This window comes from Panthera uncia, chromosome B1 (assembly GCF_023721935.1).
Source record: "Panthera uncia isolate 11264 chromosome B1, Puncia_PCG_1.0, whole genome shotgun sequence".
Lineage (NCBI taxonomy): Eukaryota > Metazoa > Chordata > Mammalia > Carnivora > Felidae > Panthera > Panthera uncia.
This window is the reverse complement of record NC_064811.1, coordinates 194,393,326-194,414,441: the sequence shown is the minus strand read 5'-3', so window position 1 is coordinate 194,414,441 and position 21,116 is coordinate 194,393,326. Positions and strand designations below refer to the sequence as shown.

Here is a 21,116-nt window from a genome sequence, read left to right as displayed (position 1 = left end):
ATAAGTGATGCCTTTTTATCTGAGCTTCTCTTTGCAAGAGGTTAAAGCATTTGATTGACCAGCACAACAGGAACATAAGTGTTATTGTGTGTGCACCACCTAGGCAAGGAAAAATGGCTCTTCGGCCTGTGAAAAATGCCTTTCTTACTCTCGCCCTCCTTGCACATCTATAAGCAGGATGGCATCTTTGGTGGTCTGCCAGCTAACTAGTAGGATGGACTTCTGGAGGGAAGCCTTTTTCCCCCTCTCCTTTTCTACCTCATGCCCTGGATTATTTTGGATTGATTTAGGGATAAGTAACTGACTTTCTATCTCTTGTGCTGCTTTTTTTTTTTTTTTTTCCAGGAATATAAAGTTTTTTTCTTTTGATATATGCTTAAATGTTTATTTTTAAGTGATGTAACTTTTTCAAAAAATGTATTAAAGTTAATTTCTGTGGGAAAAAATGTTTTTTACATTTCTGACTGTTTTTTGTTCCTTCTCTTTTGAAATCTCTAGCCAACAAGAACATTAGTCATGACAAGCATGCCATCTGAGTAAGTACTCCTTGTTTTGATAACTTTCTACTCAATGTAAAATTTTGGATTTTTCTTTCGTATTCTGTGATGCTATGCTTGTAACACAGCTCGTAGCGTTGCACTATGTTGCTTTTACTCTATATAATTGACATTGGCATAAGAAGAACCCTGGAAATAAGAGACTATGAACAGTTTAGCAGTGAAGACTTTTGGAGTTGTTTAGATAGCATTAAGAGGTATTACAGTATTTTGCTTTTCTTCTTGCTTGCTTCATATCTACGGGCTCTGTGTGTCCACGACTTTTACCCCATGAAAGTTCAGTAAATGGAGCATCGCTCGCTGACTCCCTCACAGTTCTTAAAGAAACACTTTGGTGGGAAGCTCTCTACCACTATATTAAAGCCGCTATCTGCACATTTTGTGAAAAGAGTTAATAGCTTGTTGGCACGCTCTTATCGTCTTCCTTAAACATGTAACACAATATATAGCACATCCAACAAAAATATAGCACCATATTCTTTGTAGCAGATTTTTGAATTCCTGTCTAAAGGGGAAAACCATAGGTTTTGTTTTGTTTTTGTTTTTTTTTATCAGTCATAGGTTTTAAGGTTTGAAGACATTCATCAAAATATTGGGACATTTCAATGAAAAGTTGCCTGCAAAAAAGTGCATGCTTGCAATACTTTCTGTTGCAGGGTCCTTTTCCTACCCATGGTATGTGAAATTAAAAGGACTGATTGTTCAAACACCGTACATTAGCTACTGGAAAAAGAGCACAGTCAACAATGTTGGTTAATCTCTTAGGAAGTATACTGAACATTCTACGTAGTCTAATACGGGAGTGAAAATTGAGAATGGTAGGTGTAGTATTTTTAAAAGTCTGTAGTTTTGCTCCCAGGATAAAACATACTAGTAAATAATCATTTTCTCAATCAAAGTTTTGAAAATGAAAGTTTTCATTCAGGCCATATTCTCTTTTTATTCCCCCCCACCCCCCACATATACTTCGTGTCTGAAGCTAAGAGCAAAACCTAGACGTTCTGATACCACACTGATTAGCCATGTCTCGAAGAGACACTTGTTGTTGATTAACACATCCAGCAAAGAGCTGGCAGCTACCAGACTCGGAATAAGGAAAATCATCAATATGCAGAAATGATGGGTTCTGGGGAGCATATCATTTAGACCGTTTCACTTCTTTATTGCTTTTGTTTTCTTTGTCCCAGTAAGCACAGATTCTCTGGTTGAAGTGGTGATAGGGCCTGGGCCTTGGCCCATTCATGTTTTCTGCCCTAAGGATCTCTGAGAATTTAAACTGTGCTACGGTTCAGCCCTTTCATTTCACATGTAAAGAAATGGGTCTTGCGCATTGACATCCTCGAGATGACTAGAGATAAACTCAGAGGCACCTTGGAGTAGACAGGGTGCTGGTAGAGGCGGTCTGTGCAAGCATGTGCAACAGCAGCCTCTTTTCCTTCATAACAATTTTTGGAGACGAGAGAAATTTATCTCTTAACTCACTGTGTACGTCATAGTGTGGCTCAGAATGCCCTTCGTGTCCTTTGTATTTCACTGGGGATTTCCAAAACTTGCTGGGAGGGATAGGGGAGAGCAATGTGTCACAAGCAAAGGCTTTAGAAAGGTGGTCATAAAGGAAAGACAGGGAGAATGGTGAGCAATTTGGTGAGGAAATTAGAGGGGAAGAATATGTATTTTTCTAAAGGTGCTTGAGGCACTCGTGGAATGACAGACCAGAAGACAAACAATGATGGGCTCTGAAACAATAAGGAGACTCTGCCAAATTTGCCCTAAGATTTGATCTGATAATGTAATAAGAAGGGCCCTTTTCTCCCTCATACTTAGAAAAAAAAAATAAAACTGTATGTGTGAATTCAGACAAATGTTAAATATCAAATAAAATCAGCAGGTGATACGCTCGGTCCTGACCGTGCGTGGATTGGTTCACATCTGTCCAAGAAGGAAGTGTGGTGTGGTAGGAAAAGCAGAGGCTGGTTTGTGATGCTGGCAGCTTCCCTGGCGTTGGGCACGGGGGTGGGTGGGGAGCTTCTTATATCTTGGGGCCGTTTTCTCAGCTGTTCAAATAGATAGTTGTAGTTGAGAGCTGAAGTTTTTGAATTTCCCCAAATGTTAAGTCATTGACCGTAAAGAAATTAACACAGGAGTTCCATGGCTGAGATCAGTGTAGAATTTTAGCTTTCTAGTTCTTAGAAATTACGATTCAGTCTTACCACCTTATTGTTCATATGTAGGAAACTTAGTCATTTTGTTGATTTTTTTTTCCCCTCCTGTTTAACAGAACACAGAACATCGTCATCCAGGTTGTGAACACATTGAAGGGCTTTTCACTTGCCCAGGAAGTGTGTGAAACTACTACCCATGTGCTCGCTGGCAAGCCTCTGCGCACTCTGAATGTGCTGCTGGGAATTGCCCGTGGCTGCTGGGTTCTCTCTTACGAGTGGGTAAGCATTTGTGTGAACAAATGTTGGACGTACGTATGTTACAACAGAAGGTGTTTTGATAGATGCAATCTCCCCAAGACGGTGACACCAGATCACTAGATTTGCACTTGGCTAATTTGCACACTTTCCTATGAGCAGTAGACACCGTGTTCCTGTTGTGTCCCTGAACCCTCTGTCCCTTTGGGTCTCCACCTTCAGCCACTGCTGATCGCCCGGCAGCAGGCGTGTGGACCGAGAGCAGAAGAGTGGCCGTCCAGATACAGACCTCAGCCACTGGCAGAAATAAGATTAGAACAGGCTTGGAATGAAAACACAAAATGCGTGTTCTCACAGTCAAATGAACTTTCTTCTGTGTTTGACCAAGAAATAATGTGACCTATGTTAGTGATGGTTTAAAAAGCCAAAAGAATTCAGTGATTGTTTTTACAGATGGATTTACTTAGGATGAAACATGTTCATTTAATCCCATTTGGATATGTTTTATCTTACGCATATCTATCTGTAACATTACTTGCCCTTATTTCTGTGCATTAAAGGTAGATTGTTTTTTTAATCATTGTTTTCTTTATTCATAGAAATTGAGATTGTTTGTTACTCTTTCTATTTTTACTTTGGTCCTCAACCTATGGTCACTCCAAAGCACTGACGTCTGATGAGAGTACAGTCATTTGTGACTTGTGTTACTACTATATTGCATCTGCTACATATCCACCCTCCTTCCTCTTCCCCCTAACAATGTGTTATATTAATACTGTGTTAATTTAAACCGGTAGAATTATAATACACAAACAAGCTACAGATGGATTTTTAAGAACGGCTCTGGTCTTTTTCCGGGGTCATGACTTAACCCTGCAGCTTTCTGGTCCAAGACGTTTGTGACATCAGCGCTTAAAGTCATGAAGTAGAAAAGTTTGAAATTCTATCCCCCCAACACAAAAGTACTATTTTCATTGGTGACAGTTGGTGACTACCATACTTCATTATGTGTTTGTACTGATCCACATTTATTTGTAAGAAATATCATTTATAACTCCAGCTTCCATGAATGAATACCCTGCCTTCTTTTCGTCAATTCACAGTGTTTCTGTATCTTTATCAGTTAGCTCTTCCTTCCCTCATGTCTCAGAGGAAAAAATGTTCTTTATCATTTATGAGGATATACATCTGTGCCTGATTCTGTACCCGACCTATTCTTCTGGGACTCTGAGCAGAGAAGTCAGACATGAGAATCAGCATTTACTGTTGCCATGCGTAAAGACCAACTCCCTAGCTGCCTCCATGTTTATGCTCAACGTACTGCCAATATTCTCCCCCTAATAATACATAGAAACAGAGCCAGATGCAAATTTAACATATGGTTACTATATGTGGGATTAACCACTACACGTTAGAAAGGCAGGAAGTCGAATGTGTTATTTGGTGAACTTCCAGTGCTCAGGCAGAACTGGGCCACTTGGTCACATGAGTGAATGAATGAAGTACAAGTGCAATCAGGTAAGAAAATCAAATAAAATACATTTAGATTAGAATGGAAGAAATGGCACTGTGTCTGTTCGTAGACACTGTGATTATCCACGTAGACAATCCCAAGAAATCTGCAAAAAAACTCTTAGAACATATTACCAGGATACAAAGATGTAATCATACAGGGTCAACATTGAAATACTCAAGTAGAATCTAACATAAAAATATCTGCAGGGTCTGTATGCTGAAAACTATAAAACACGGGTTTAAAACAATCTATGAACTAACAAAGGGAGAGACATACTATGTTCATGGATTGGAAGACTCAGTGTGGTTAAAATGTCGTTCTTCCCCAAAACAGTTTACAGATTCAACACATTCCCAATAAAATCTCAGAATAATTCTTTGAAAATAGAGACAAATTGATTATTTATGTATACACATGTATAGTTTAGAATCAGGATAAAAATCTTCATGACCCAGATTTAGGTGGAGAGTTCTCAGATGCAACATGAGAAGCATGATGTGTAAAAGGAAAAGTGATAAATGACACTTATTAAATGTAACAATTTATACTCTGTGAAGAACATTATAAGGAACCCAATATAAAACATTTCCATGTATCACCTGGTAAAAGACTTAATCAAAACTTTATAAAGAACTCTCAAATCTCAAAAATAAGAAACAACCCAAACAAAAAAATAGCCAAAGGCATTTTCAAAACAAATCTTTTATGTATTTATTTTGAAACAGAGTGCTCACAAGTTGAAGAGGGGCAGAGAGAGGGAGAGAAGCCCCCAAGCAAGCTCCAAGCTGTCAGTGCATAGCCTGACACTTGGCTCGATATCATGAACCCATGAGATCATGACCTGAGCCAAAACCAAGAGTCATGTGCTTAACTGACTGAACCACCCAGGTGCATCCCATAAGCATTATTTGAACACTCTACCAAAGATACAAAGGTGAAAAGATGCTCAATATCATTAGAGAAATATAATTTGCAGCCACAGTGAGGTACCAGCACACATTTAATAAAACGGCTAAATAATAGAATATGTCAACAGATCCTCCAGCAAAGATGCAGAGCACCTGGGCCCTTGTACACTGCTGGTGAGGGTGGAAGGTGGTATGGCTATTCTGGAAAATAGTTGGGAAGTTTTACATGAAGTTCAATGTATATTCACCATGTCACTCAGCAACCCGGCTCTGAGGTGTTTGTCTTAGGGAAATGAAAGCTCATGCTCGCACAAGAATCTGTACCTGAAGATTTGTAACAGCTTTGCTCATAATCACGAAAACCTGGCAACAGCACCGATGTCCCTCAGTGGGTGAATATGGATAAGTAAACCATCCTTCCATATTGTGGAATACTGCTCAGTAATAAAAGACAGCAGTGATGCCTGCCACAACGCGGGTGAATCTCTTGCCTTGTGGGCTGCCTTCTGGTGAACCAGCTGGCCTCAGGGTAGGATGGTCCCCTCAGTGGGGCTGCCCTGAGGTACGCCTCCACCAGACGTACCCCCTTCTCCCACAGGACCCCAGGCCTCCAGGTGTCGAGCTGTTGGCGTTTCCAGACAGATCCTACAAAGTCAGCCCTCCAGATCTAGCCTGTGAAGTGCTGACTGCTACAATGGGGCAGAATCTCAAAGGCAGGAACAGTGTGTTGAGGTTCACCAAGAGGAAAAGTGGTAGATGAGACAAGAGAGCCAGATGGTGAAGACACCTTGGCCGTGGTGAAGTACTTGGATTATATTCCTTGTGTCATGATGAGCTATCAGAAAGTTTATGTCCAGGGAGTGAGATGCTCTGACCTGTGTTGTTCAAAGGGTGGTGGCTGCTGTGTGGAGAACTTACCGTGGGGAAGAAAGAATAGCATCAGAGTATATGCCGGCAGATTGTTGCCTTAGTATCCCAGTGAGAAAAAACCACAGCTTAGACTGGGTGGCAAGACACTCTCTGATTTGGACAATACTAGGAGGTTGGGGTTTAGGGGTTTGGGGTTCAGGGATAGGCTGCAGGTCGTGAGGGGACTTGATGGTTTAACAAAGATCCTTTGTGATTTAAGAGGAACCTATTATCGCTGGGTTCCCTTTCATCTTGTGCACCAAGACAGGCGTCATGAAGCCTGTGAGAGAAGCCAGTGCCAAGACAACACACAGCCAAGGTGGCACATGCCATCCCACACCGGGAGTCACCTGAACCATGAATCTGGCAAGAGGAACCCTGCTAGTTTGATGCAACGGCCTCTGCTCCCACTGATTGCATTGCAAGTGCTGGTTGCACCAAGAGTACACAAGTCACCCATGGACCCTTGCCAGATGGTCAACCAGCCAGGCTGGAAGCAATTCTCTTAAATATGCATAAGGCGGCACCACCTTGAGTAATTTCTTCTTCGAAAGGGTCCATGGTACTGCATTAGCTTCCTGTGGCTGCTGTGGCCAATTACCAGAAATGTATTGGCTTAAAAATTTATTCTCTTACAGTTTTGGAGGTTGTAAGTCCAAAATAGGTTTCACTGGGCTCAAGCCAAGGTGTTGTCAGTGCCTCATTCTCTCTGGAATCTATAGGGGAGAGACATGTTACCTGCATTTTCCAGTTTTAAAGGCTACATGCATTCCTTGGCTTGTGGCCCCTTCCAGCAGTCACATCCTTCTGACTTCTGTTTCTGTTGTCACACCTCTGGCTTCTTGCCTCTATCTTTGACTTATAAGGACTCTTATGGTCTCATGGGGCCAACCTGGATACTCCAGGATAGCTCCCCATCTCAAGATCCCTAACTTCATTGCATCTGTAATGTCCCTTTCACCATGGAAGGTAACATATTCTCAGATTTGGAGTCTCAGCTGTAGACAGCTTTGGGGAGGGCATCATTCTGCAATCAGGTACAAGTACATTCTGCCATAAGTACAAATGCATTAATTCCTGAAGCACCATATTCCACGCTTCATTGTACCCCAGGTTGCTGACTTTTAATTGGTTTGAATTCTGTAAGGATAAGCTTTAAGAAAGCTTAGAAAGATGGAGAGGGTAAATGGCCATGTGAAGAGGCAGAGCTTAGAGTGATGTCTCTACAAGCCAAGGAATGCCAAGGATTTCCAGCAGCCAAGGGACTCTTGGACCACATTCTCCCTTAGAGCATCCCGAAGGAACCAGTTCTGCCAATGCATTCCTTTAGGACTTCTTGTCTTCAGAGGTGGCTTTGTTGATTATAAACAAGAAGAAAGACAGTTGAGAAATTAAGAAAACAATAAAGAATAAAATAGTTCACCTTGGGTCTCTGACTATTTTGAAGCTGTCCATGTTCCTTCATGCTTACTGGGTGATGCTGGCAGGGAGCTAGGTTAACCTGAAGAGGGAGGGCCAGCTACGTGGACTTGCAAGACAAGAACAAAGGCAGGACGGAGACAGAACTGTAACAGTACTGAACACTGAGAGCCTTCCTCTGAGTTTTAAAGCTTGCAAAATAGTGCATGAAAGCATTCACTTAAATTTTTTTTAATTTTTTTCATGTTTATTTATTTTTGAGAGAGCACAAGCCGGGGAGAGGCAGAGAGAGAGGGAGACACAGAATGCGAAGCAGGCTCCAGGCTGTCAGCACGGAGCCCGATGTGGGGCTCAAACTCATAAACCACAAGATCATGACCTGAGCTGAAGTTGGACACTTAACCGCCTGAGCCACCCAGGCGCCCCCAGTTAATATTTTTAACTAACACACTGTATATACCAGTATAGTGATTTTAAATAGTGATGAAGCAGTGACCTGAACATTTACTGTTACTTTTCCCATACTAAGCTACTGATTAAGCCACTGTTAGTTCTATAAGGTATGACTTCTGACAGTTTCATATATTTTATCTTACCTTCTGCTGGGAAGACCAAAATCAACAAATAGTTATTCAGAGAGAATACCTATGCAAGTTGATTCACTGTTTAAATACCTACAGTGAAAATTCACATCTGCACACATAGGTAAATACATACATATGCGTTCTCTTTGGAGGTCCCCAAGTATTTCCATTATAGTATTACCATCATTTACAATGTCCCAATTGGCAGTACATTTACGTTAAGATTATTTTGAAATAGAAGACTCACAAGACTGTAACACAAGATCCAGGCCTCTGATGTTTTCACAGTTCGTAGGATGATAACATGAAACAAGAGGAAGATAATTGACTACGGGAAAGTTCGACGCCAGGCTACGTGGCCAGCCTCAGATCTGGTGATTTCACCAACCAAAAGTTGAACCCTCATCCCCGCACAAAGCTGGAATAGACCTGGTTGACCTGCCCGGGTGCGGGGAACAGAAGTCCTTCTCACCAAGCCGCACTTCCCGGTGTGTGAGACGGAGCCACATACAGCACGTCCCCCACAGGATTATGTGAGCGCTGGGAGTTAAACGCATACAGTGCTCATGGCAGCCACTGGCAGAAAGTGAGAACCTGACAAATGCCAGCCTTAGAACAGAAGTGACAGTGTCTCCAATTCCCACAAAGAGCTACCAGGATCAGTTACTATCTGTGTCATGGGTTTCGTGCACAGAAAGACTGCATTAACCCTACAATTTAAAAAAGATACTGTTTCTCTGGACCAGTGGTATCTTTGCCATGGACAGTCCGGCCCATCCTCGTTAGCACCCAGGAACATCCGTGAAGGCTCTTGAGCACCGCAGGCACGTAGGAGTTTGAGGGACCTGAGAAGGGTACCCTTGCGTATCCGGAGGTATTTCAGTATAAATGGAAACTCCAGTTATGTCAAAGCCACCGTAGTACTGATTTTCGTATATACTTTGGCCTTCTCCAGAACCATCAGGGCACAATTGCTGAAAGTGATCACTTTCACAGTTTAAGAGTGATAGTTCTGGCATTCGTATCTTTCTAAGAAAACAGCTACAGACATTGCTTTACCAGTGATGCCTGAACACTTCCTTACTTGTGAGAAGTACCAATTCCTAAGAAATTGAGAAGGACCAGATCTACTGTGGCTGAAAGTAAAATGCCTGTTTGTGTATTCGTGCCACACTGGGGATGACTGGGAAATGTTTCGTCTAGCTGGCCTTGCGTGTTTATTGGTTTTAATGGGTTCTTGCTGACTTGCACTCTTAAGGGGAAAAAAAAGTTTAGAAATGAACCGAATCTCTTTCCCTGTTTATGTCACTTAAATAAGACAAAGATAGTGAATTCTTCCGTGGCCTCCCTCCTTTAATTTCCTAAAAACTGCAGTCACACACAGGCGCCTGGGTGGCTCAGTCAGTTGAGCATCTGACTTCAGCTCAGGTCACGATCTCATGGTTTGTGGGTTCGAGCCCTGTGTCAGACTCTGTGCCAGCAGCTTGGAGCCTGGAGCTTTCTTCAGATTCTATGTCTCCCTCTCCTTCCCCAACTTGTGCTCTCTCTCTCTCTTTCTCAAAAATAAATAAACATTTAAAAATATATATTAAAAACTGCAGTTGCACAAACATGATAAACTTTTTTTTTAAGTAATCTCTACACCCAACATGGGGCTCAAACTCATGCATGATAAATTTTTTTGAGAGAGGATAGCCTCCATTGTCATTAGTAAAGCCAGCCCACATAATTTCTAAAGCTCAGTACACAATATAACGTTCATCTGCACTTGTGTATGACTTGAGATATGAATTCCATATCTCAGGTTTCTTTTAGGATCAAGATTTGAAGCGTCCATATGATATACTTCAAGGACCACATTGTCTTTGTGTAAAGGAATGACTCTCTCTGTCTCTTTCTCTCTCTCTCTCTCTCTCTCTCTCTCTCTCTCTCTCTGTGGTCCCCCTCCTTTTTTCCTTGTCCCCAATGCAATTTGGGGGATTCTTAAAATATTCTTTTTGGCTAGCTGTATAAGCTTGCCTCCAAGAAAAACATTACTGAGAATGTTTTTATTTTAGGGTTTGTGTGGTATTCTCTGGAAATTGCTTGTAAAGGAGCATTCTAGCAGTTCTTTAAAATTAGATGGTTGTATGTGGCCCAGTTAGTCATATCAAAAAAAAAAAAAAAAAGGGTATTTTTTAAAAAAATTTCATTTTAAATTTTTTTTTTAAAAAAAAAAAAAATTTTTTTTTTTTTGAAGCCCGTGTTGGCAATTTCTACATGTTTACAGCGGTTAGTACTCCCATTGTTCGGCCCGCTGTTTTCAGCAGAGAGAATAACTTGTGCTTTTCCTGCTTCGTGACTGAATTGTCTGGCAGATACAGAGAAATAGAAAACCGTGTCAGGAGTTGCTCTGTTTCCTATTCGTGGGAGACAGGAAGTAACACAACAGAAAAATAAAGAAATTGATTTGACCAAAGTATCCCTGTAGACCAAAGCTTTTTTGTCATGTTGTGTTTAAGCATAGTGCTGTGTGAATTCTTTAGAGACCCTGTCTTCTGCCTCTCATGTATTTGGTGTTTCCACCCTTTTCCCCTGACTTAGCTGTAACTCTTCATGTTCAGTGAAAGGCAGTGGGAGACCCTGTGAACAAGGCTTCTTCCTTCTGGCTCCCAATGCATTTAGCCCCATCTCCTTTTCAAAGACACGGCATAGGACTTGAGGAGTCATTCAGCCTGTATTCAGGTCAAAACATGTTGGTTCCGAACAGCTTATGAACAAGACTTGGCAGAGTTTTAAAGCCAGATCAGTTGTAAATGCAAATAAGAACTTCGGTCAGTTCTACAGCCAGATTTCAGGACAATTTAACTATTAACAAAAGAACAAAAAACACTTTATAATCAGTGTTTCATAAATCAAAAGATGATGTCATAATGAGTTAATTTTCTTGAAACAATGTGATTCAATGTTGGCTTCCTCGCGCTGGATTCAGTAAGTGGTGCGTCTGAGTTAATTAGTGCAAACATAGAATTGAAGGTCAGAATCACAATGCAGCCCGTGGTTCACGCAGTCTGGGCCTCTTGTTTGCCAGGAGGAAGCTGAGTTGCTCTCCTGGTGTTATCACCAGTGGTAGAACCGGGCCTTGAGTGTAGGATTGTCACTGGTGTTCTAGTCCATTACATTGCCTTCTCAAGACTATTTAAAAAGAATCATCTTGAAAACCATTCTCTCTCTCTCTCTCTCTTTTTTTGTTCTACCTTAATTTCTGAGCACATTCTAAGAATAAGGTTTAGACAGAATGAACTTGGTGTACCACATTTGTCACTAGGGTTTTTGAGCTGTTTTCTTAAGTTCTCTCTAACATTTATTGGCTACAACCATGTGCTAGGCACTTATAATACTAAGCTGACTAAGGTCAACAGCTTGGTTCTTTGATCCCTCATTGGCCTGATTCCAAAGTTCTCTTTACTGTGCCACAGATTATAGCTTGGTAAAGTACTTACACTTTAAAAAACATTTTCATATCCATGTTTCACTGGGTTCTTACAGAATGTTTTTGCAACAGAGAAGGACCCTGTTTGTGTTTAGTGATGGAGACATTAGGGGGAAAAAAAAAAAAACTTGTCTGACTTGAATGTGGATCTTTGAAACAGCCTTCCTCAAGGCATCTTCCAAAGCAGTGGCTGTAAGTAGTCATGGCAAAGTGCACCTGTGTTATGACCTTTCATTATTCACACAATGGATTCTGTTTGTGGAGAGACTGTGGTGTTTCTCTCCTTTCACTGAAGTAGTTCCTGAAAACTGCCCGCACTCTTGCTCTCCAGAGCCTCACATGAGATGCAGCGGAACCGACCCTTGGCACCCCAGGGCATAGGTGGTCCTGTTCACATCCCCCACCCTGTCTGCCATCCCTTTGGTTCATCCTGGCAATTCCTCAGGTGTGCTTTTTTTCCACATTGGAGGCACAGTGCTTTCCTAGTTCCATAATCCCACGATTGAGGACAGGTGAGAAAAGGTGATTGCCCTGGAAAATCGAGGGCTTTGGTGTTGCCTTTCATGAGAATATCTGAGAAGGTTTGTGAACAGGACCGTGATGATCACAGTTTAAAGGAGAGCTGTTTTTGAGAGCAAGAAGTGTGTGAAGTCACTCTGGACATAGCCATTGACTATAGTATGAATGAGGTTCCTTCGCCATTTTTTGGAATTCATAGCTTTATGTTAATAATTCATTCTTTAATGTTATAAAGTGCTAGACAGAACCGAATTAATACACCTGACACACGAAAGCAAGTGCACAGGTCCTGAAGCTGAGACTTTGTGTGGAAGAGAAAGCCCTGAGGCATTTTGAGTGAGGAGAAGAAGGAGAGGTATTTGGAGAGGCTTTCAGGGACCAGAGCATGGCTCTGGAGGTCATGACTGGGTGTTTGGAGTATTTTAACTAGAGAGTGACAGGCTTTTGTCTCTCTCGCTTCTATGTAAGGAATGGATTGCAGAAAGGTAACAGTAAGCAGAGTGACCAGAAGGAGGCAGTTTTGATCAGATAGGTCAGCAATTATCATGGCCATGACCAGCATAATGCAGAGAAGCTATCAGACTGGTGTACTTTTTAGGAAGATCTAACAGGATTTGATAATACATAGTATGTGGGACTAGAGAAGTCACGATGGCCCCTGCCTAAATTTTTTACCTGAGCCTCTGAGGGTAGATAGTGGTGCCATTTACTGAGGCAGGAAATACTGGGAGAAAAATGTTTGAGGTTTGGGGTATAATAAGAAATTCTGATGTATACATATTGAGTGTGAGATTCCTATTAGGCATTCAAGTAGAGATATCACACAATATCACATAGGTGTGTGTGTGTGTGTGTGTGTGTGTGTGTGTGTGTGTGTTTTCAGGGTAAAGGTTAGTACTATACATATTCCTTTGGGAGCCATTAGTGCATAGATGGAACAAAAGCCATGGTATCTAGGGCGTGAGTGTATAGTGAGGAGAGAAGTGAGTTTAACACTGAGCCCCAGGCTGTGCCAACATTTAATAGTTGAGAAAGAGGAGGACGAGCAAGCAAGGGAGACTGAGAAACATCAGGTGGCCCTGAGGGGAGTGTGATGCTCAGGTAGAGGAGGAACTGTCTCTGGAAGGAGAGTGTATTTGACCACACACACAAATGCTGTAAGACCAATACTGTGAAGGCAGAGGACCAGCCATTGGACTTGAGCAGATGGTTGCTCTCAGGAGCCTTGGCAACAGCAAGTGCAATGATGAGGAGGTTGAACAGTAAGTAAAGAGCTGGAAATGGCACAACTATTTCTAGATCTCTTGTTGCAAGTGGATCAGAGACACAGGTCCTGGTAGCTGGATGGGGCAACATGAGATATGATGAAAGCTCTGGGAGGTGGCCAGCTGAAAGATGATGTTTCCGGCGCTTGACAATTTGATTTTATCACAGCGAGTTGGGAGTGTGCTTGTGGAGCACCTGAACCTATTGGTGTAGCAGGAAGGAAGAAACTAGATTGAGCTTATGTCTATTAAAGCAAAAGATGCCATATTTGGCAAACGGTTTAAATGGATGAGGCTGAGAATCAGCAAATCAAGAGATTCAGCTTTGTTTGATACATCGCTGCCCATCCCTTTCAAAATGATGGCCATCGGGAACCACACTGTGTTTGTTTAACTTGGCACATCTCATGCCAGTTCTTAATTTCTCTAAACCTCAAGTAATCTCTTTCCTGCCTTACCATTGAAGACTGTAGGACTTCCACTATGGTTGATACCGACTTGCGTCACAAATTCCAAGATCATTTTTAGAAACAAATTTCAGCTTTTCTTACGGGTTCATCTTTATTATCTCAGTTCCGCAACTTTCTGTTGAGTTCCCCAGTTGTCTCTTCTGACGCCCAGTGAAACTGTTCTCATTTTCAGTAACAACACAGAATATCTTAACTTTAGGTTCTCATCAGAAAAATGCAGCCATGATTTGAGGCACTGGGACTTCTTGCACATAGTTTTCAGCTATCTGTCATTTGCATGTCCTTTTGGGTATCTGTCAGTAATGTTGGGGACATTGTTAGCTCTCCCTTCTTTTAGGTTTCTAAGCTCTGTCCCCAAGTTAAAATAGATTGCCAAAGAACATCACTCTTGAACTCTGTGTCTGCATAAGAACCTCTGTGCATTAGGCGTTAGTGATAACATTAGGTTTTGAAGAGAGCTGATGTAAGAAATACCAGATTTTATTTTATTTTTTTTTTAATTTTTTTTAACGTTTTTTTATTTATTTTTGAGACAGAGAGAGACAGAGCATGAACGGGGGAGGGGCAGAGAGAGGGAGACACAGAATCGGAAGCAGGCTCCAGGCTCTGAGCCATCAGCCCAGAGCCCGACGCGGGGCTCGAACTCACGGACCGCGAGATCATGACCTGAGCTGAAGTCGGCCGCTCAACCGACTGAGCCACCCAGGCGCCCCAAGAAATACCAGATTTTAGACAACTGGCATACGTGCTTCAAAACTGTAGTTGACAACATTGTACGTTTTGCTACCTGACACTGTCTATGTATGATCTACACATTTCTCCTAAAATTCATTGCCCTGGAATGTTCTCTACAGAAAACTTTTTAGGCTTTTCTTTACCAGAGAATGAGAAATTTGTAACTAAAAGTGGTTTTGTCCACTGAAATAATAGCTTGCCTTAGATGCATGGTAGATTTATCAGTTCCATGACAGAAACCGTAGTTCTTTTGAGTTGGTTGTCTTTCTGACCACTGGAGAGTGCCCTTCAGTGCACAGAGAAATACCTCTCCACCAAATTTTGTTTTATGTAATTCTTTTTTTTTAAGATTTTATTTTTAAATAATCTCTACACCCAATGTGGGGTTCGAACTCACAACCTCAAGATCAATAGTCACATGCTTCACCAACTGAGCCAGCCAAACCCCCTTATGTAATTTTTTTTTATTTTGGTTTCATTGGATAAATCACAAAACAAGAAAGAATAGTATACAAATACTTTATTCTATTCACAGTTTTTTAATTGAAGTGTAAGTGATGTATTAGTTTCAGGCATGCAACATAATGATTCGACGTTTGTTACGTATTGTGAAATGATTGCCATAGTAGGTCTATTTAACATCCGTCACCATACATTTTTTTTTCTTGTGATGGGAACTTTTAAGATCTACTGTCTTAGCAATTTTCAAATAGTCACCATGATGTACATTACATCTCCATGACTTGTTTATTTTGTAGCTGGAAGTTTGTATCCTTTGACCTTCACCGATTCCTGATATGTCATATATACTTTATTGTGGTAGAACATTTGTTTCAATTGTTAAATTTTAAACAATATTTTTTGTTGGTACAACTTACTTAGAGATAGCCATACCCTTCTTGGCACAAGAGACTAGGGCAAAATAAAGTTTCAAACATAAAAGCAGAATTTCTTTAACGGACCTGGTTATTTAGCAAAATACAAACTCTTTGAGGGCAGAGACTGTACCTGTCTTTTCTCACCTGGCCCAGGACCCAGGATGGAGCTGGAACACAACACATACTTGTTGAATGAGCAAGTGAGTTGGTAGATGACCAAACATACTTATTTCTTTAAAGATCCCTGGAACTTTTAGGGCGCATGGGTGGCTCATTCGGTTAAGCGCCTGACTTCGGGTCAGGTCAGGATCTCACAGCTCGTGAGTTCGAGCCTCGCATTGGGCTCTGTGCTGACAGCTCAGAGTCTGGAGCCTGCTTTGGATTCTGTGTCTCCCTCTCTCTCTGTCCCACCCCCCTCTTGCACTCTGTCTCTCTCTGTCTCTCAAAAATAAATAAATGTTAAAAAAAATTACAAAATCCCCAGAACTTCTATTTGCCTCTGATGAGCTAAAAATGTCATATAAAAACATCGTACATCATTATAAATTATGAAAGTACCCATGCAGTTCATGATTTTCTTGTTAAAATTCATGAAAATAAGATGACCTGATGCTCTCATTTAAGAAAAAAAAACTTTACAACTTAAATTCACAGAAAGAATAAGAAACAGTGGTTGTTCTTAGTAGCCATAATATTTGGCTTATTGTCTATGATGGTAATAATAATTTCTACTTTGTTTTTCATACACTGAAGTGATGTTTCTGATGTTTGTTTTAGTTACATTGGAATGTGTTATATTTATTTCTTTGTTTTCATTTTGATAAGAAAAGTACGAGCTTGTGTTATTTATAAAGATGTTTGGACTTCACATGGAAGTATGCTGGTGAAATGCTGGGTCACCCTGGTCTTTGCTTAGCAATGTGTAAAAAGTGGCTCATAGTGGCTGTTAAGCTCTAACATCCAAGAATAATCCATTTTCATTTTTTCCGGCTGGAAAAGATTAGGTGAGCTATGAGCGGCATAAATCTCACTTAAGTGCCTGTGTACTATATAGCGGAACTTTTTTGTAACAATATTTTGAGCATATATCAATGTACGGCGTCTTTTTCCTCTTTCTATCTGGTATTTAGTCTCTGTCAGTATCTCTTAAAAAGGAAACAGACTTCTTAACTACTTATTTTTGGTACCTTATTGCTTATCTTATCTGTCTTGGTTAAATAGGTTGTATTAAGGTTTTGGTTTCCTGCCACTTTTTTTTTTTTTTTTTTTTTTTTTTTTTTGAGACAGCCAGAGTGCTGCTTTTTAAACTTAATAACAGATGAATCCTCTGGGGATCTTATTAAATGCAGACTCTAGTTCAGTAGGTCTGGGTCCTAAGCTTCTTCACTGGCTACCAGCTCTCAGGTGATGTGCAGGTTGCTGGCCCTAGGACCATGTGCTGAATTGGAAGGTTCTAGAGACCAGCTGGCCATTTCTGGAGGACGAGGTGGCACTGCTTCCAGACATAGACAATGTAGGGACAGGGGCTTTTCCGCCAGGAGGCTTAGACTCTCTCCGCGTGTCAATACAATACTCCACTGTGGGCACAGAGACTTGAAAAGTTTCAGTGAGTTGCTTATAGTTACAGTGATTGAAAATGGTGAATTTTAAATTTGAAGTCAGGCTGTCCTCAATTTATAGCCCGTAATCTTTCTGGCATCTACTTGTAGAGATAGCCTAGAGAATATTTTTATCTTGTACCACCTTAAACTTGGATAACTTTATTCTGTGGCTACCCACCACTGTATGTGCTTTTGAAAGGTTAACAGATAAGAGATTGAGTTTTAAATATTTTTTTAATGCTTATTTATTTTTAAGAGAGAGAGAGAGAGAGAGAGAATGTAAGCAGGGGAGGGGCAGAAAGAGAGAGGGAGACACAGAATCTGAAGCACGCTTCAGGATCTGAGCCATCAGCACAGAGCCCAAGACGCGGGGCTCCAACTCATGAACTATGAGATCATGACCTGAGCCAAAGTTGGACGCTTAACCGACTGAGCCACCCAGGCGCCCCGAGAGTGCCGTTCACTGGCTGTGTGACCTGTAAGGCAATTACACTCTCGAAGCTTCATTTTCCTTATCTGCAAAATGATCGAAAGGTCATCGAAATAAAGTACTGAGTAAGTTCTCAATAAATATCAATTATGGTCATTAAACAAGCATTTTTGATACCCATCTGTAGCCTTCATTCAAATCATACCTTGACCTTGAAAACATTATGCTCAGGGAAAGAAGCCAGAGCCAGAAGGTCACATAATGTCTGATTCATCAGCTATGGTGTTTGTGGAATACACAAACGTGCAGAGACAGCCAGCTGGTGAGAAGTGGACTGGGGCATATGGGGAGGTCGCTTGCTGGGTACGGGGTATACTCCCAGAATGGTTATTTTGAAATGAGAGAGGAGTGAATATGCTAAATGCCACTGAACTGTACGCGTTAAAATGGTTAATTATGTATTTTGAGAATGGCAACTCAATTTTTAAAAATCATCTGTGGAAAATTGCCTCATTGAGGGAGGCATTTCATCTGCAGAATAGGTTTATATTTTAAAATAACTGTGGAATCATGTAAAGCATTTCTTGATGTTAAAAGATGTGTTGGTAACACAGAGGAATGGCTTATTTTGGAACAAATATTATTGCCTTGAAACTTTGCCAGTTCAAGTTGGTCCTTTTGGAAGACCAGACCTCCTCTGTTTTCTGGCTCCCAAGTGTTTGGGACATAAGCACCCTATATGCCCTATTAATTTGTTAAAAATTATACCATTGATAGCCCCAACTTTTTAAGCCTGATGTTTAACCTAGAAATAACTTCATTGCCACAACTATTTCATTAGCTACATGGATACATTTGTAACTTAAATTGATGGATAATGTTTTCATGTGACAGAAAGTTTAACTAACTCACCTTTTGTCACAGGGCTGCAGAGAGATGGAGATTGGCTTAACCCGGTTGCCTGGATTCTGTGGTGTTAGTACATTATATTGTGTAGTTGTGGAAAAAACACAAATGTTATTCTCCCTCTAGGAGAAGTCAAAACAATGTGCATAGTAGCGAATTCTCTTAAGATGTTGTTGTTTGAGCAAATTAATTACTCTTATAACTGAGACAAAGAATCTATAAACTCTGATGAGAAAACATTTGTGATTTGATTTGTATTGTTTTCTTGTTAGCTTAAAATAGCAAAAGATTAGTAATTACTACTTTTGTTCCTCTTCTATAGGAAAGAAGAGATTTGAGGGCATCCTGGGTAGCTTAGTGGGTTAGGCACCCAACTTTGTCTCAGGTCATGCTCTCACAGCTCTTGAGTTTGAGCCCCGCATTGGGCTCTGTGGTGACAGCTCAGAGCCTGGAGCCTGCTTTGGATTCTGTGTCTCCCCCTCTCTCTGCCCCTCCCCTACCCGTGTTCTGTCTCTGTCTCTGTCTCTCAAAACTAAATAACCATAAAAAAAATTTTTAAGGAAGAAGAGATTTGCAAATGCTAAATATATGTTTTTATACCTCCATAAACGTTTACAGCTCCCGCAGTTGGTGGGTGCAAGAATGGGTAGGGCAGAGAGCAGTACAGACAACCCCAGTCTCTTCTCAGTGATTAGAACATGAAGTATGCTTTTGAACTATTTGACATTAACTAGATTCCCACAGGTTAAATCTGAGGCATAAGTTTCTGTCTTCAGATTTGATTATAAGGTCATCAATGGATATGTTGAACAACATGAAGTCTTTTTTTTTTTTTTTTAATTTATTTTTGAGACAGAGAGAGACAGAGCATGAACGGGGGAGGGGCAGAGAGAGAGGGAGACACAGAATCGGAAGCAGGCTCCAGGCTCCAAGCCATCAGCCCAGAGCCCAATGCGGGGCTTGAACTCACAGACCACAAGATCGTGACCTGAGCTGAAGTCGGACGCTCAGCCGACTGAGCCACCCAGGCGCCCCCAACATGAAGTCTTTTATATACAAAGAATATTATTGATGTTTCCCACAAAGAAGGCCCTCTTTGTCCATACCTGCTATGTTCTTACGAGTATTGTTAGTGCTACAACTGCATTTGAATTAACCAATTAAATATGGTAGATAGTAAGCTCTTGGGACAGGTCCCAAAACAATGACTGATTCAACTGGCCATTTGGAATCTCGGAATACACTTAATATTATAATAAAAAATTGTGAATGTTAATGTTTTCAACACAATCAATAATGCTTTTAAGTGAGTTAAATCAGCTTTATATTACAGTTGTGATTTTTGTACTGGCAGTCAGTCATTAACCATTTGGAGTCATTAATTTTTTCAAGCTCAACCCAAAATCAGTATTTCATGCCACTTTTCTCTCTCTCCCAACCTTCTCTCATCACTTGTACATTGAAATAATTCCACACTGTTTTTCCTCTCTTTAAAATCATTTTTGAGAAGTTAGTAATTTAGCGTACCTTGTTTAGTGTTTTTGCTTACTAAATGCTTTTAGAATAAATTAATTTTTTTCTTAGCTGAAGAAAATTTCTTATGCAAATAAGAAAACATTAAGAAATTATTAGAAATTAAGGAATTAATGTTAAGAGAAATTAATTTGATTGGTTCTGGTTTGGAAAGTGACATGTAGGAGCCGTTGGGTGGCTCAGTCAGTTATATGTCCAACTCTTTTTTTTTTTTTTTTTTTTTTTTTAATTTTTTTAACGTCTTTATTTTTGAGACAGAGAGAGACAGAGCATGAGCCGGGAAGGGGCAGAGAGAGAGAGAGGGAGACACAGAATCTGAAACAGACTCCAGGCTCTGAGCGGTCAGCACAGAGCCCGACGTGGGGCTCGAACTCACAAACTGCGAGATCATGACCTGAGCCGAAGTCGGACGCTCAACCGACTGAGCCACCCAGGCGCCCCTATATGTCCAACTCTTGATCTCAGCCCAGCTTCGTGAGTTCGAGCCCCACATTGGGCTCTGAGCCGATGGCACAAAGCCTGCTTGGGATTCTGTCTCTCCCTCTCTCTCTGCCTCTCCCTTGCTTGTCTTCTATCTCTCTCTCAAAATAAATCAATAAAAATAAAAGTGACATTTACTGATCATGGGCTACAGAACTTCCGACCACTGAATTTTCTAACTATTCTTTGGAGATTAGGAAGTCGAAGCAGTTAGTAAAAGCACCATGACCACTAGCCAGCACCACTATGAAATAACAGTATGAACTTTTTAAATTTAAAAGTGAAGAAATACTGTGCTTTCCATACATAGATACATTCATTTATGCCCAGAAACACTTTGGGGTTATGCTTTCCTGTGTGTGTGTGTGTGTGTGTGTGTGTGTGTGTGTGTGTGTGTGGTTTTTTGTTTTTTTTTGTTGTTTTTTTTTTTAACAAATCAAATCAATCTACCTCACAAAGGAGTTCAAGTAATTGTACTGCTGTCACTGTTTCTCTTCTGCACTGTATTGGGGGGGGG

General features: G+C 40.9%; 1 protein-coding gene across 2 annotated transcripts in view; it reads left to right on the top strand.

Annotated features, from left to right (window-relative positions):
* The first annotated feature begins 464 nt into the window (after positions 1-464).
* Positions 465-21,116, top strand: part of MCPH1 (microcephalin 1) — a 171,612-nt gene continuing 150,960 nt past the window's right edge. The window contains exons 1-2 of one of the 2 annotated variants that reach the window (XR_007458058.1): positions 465-536; positions 2,836-2,998. Coding sequence is in view for 1 of the 2 variants with exons in the window: in XM_049631820.1 (XP_049487777.1) it covers positions 517-536; positions 2,836-2,998 (183 nt within the window). In the remaining variant the exon portion in view is untranslated. The remainder of the gene's footprint in view (positions 537-2,835; positions 2,999-21,116) is intronic. The other variant, XM_049631820.1, reaches the window with a different exon arrangement.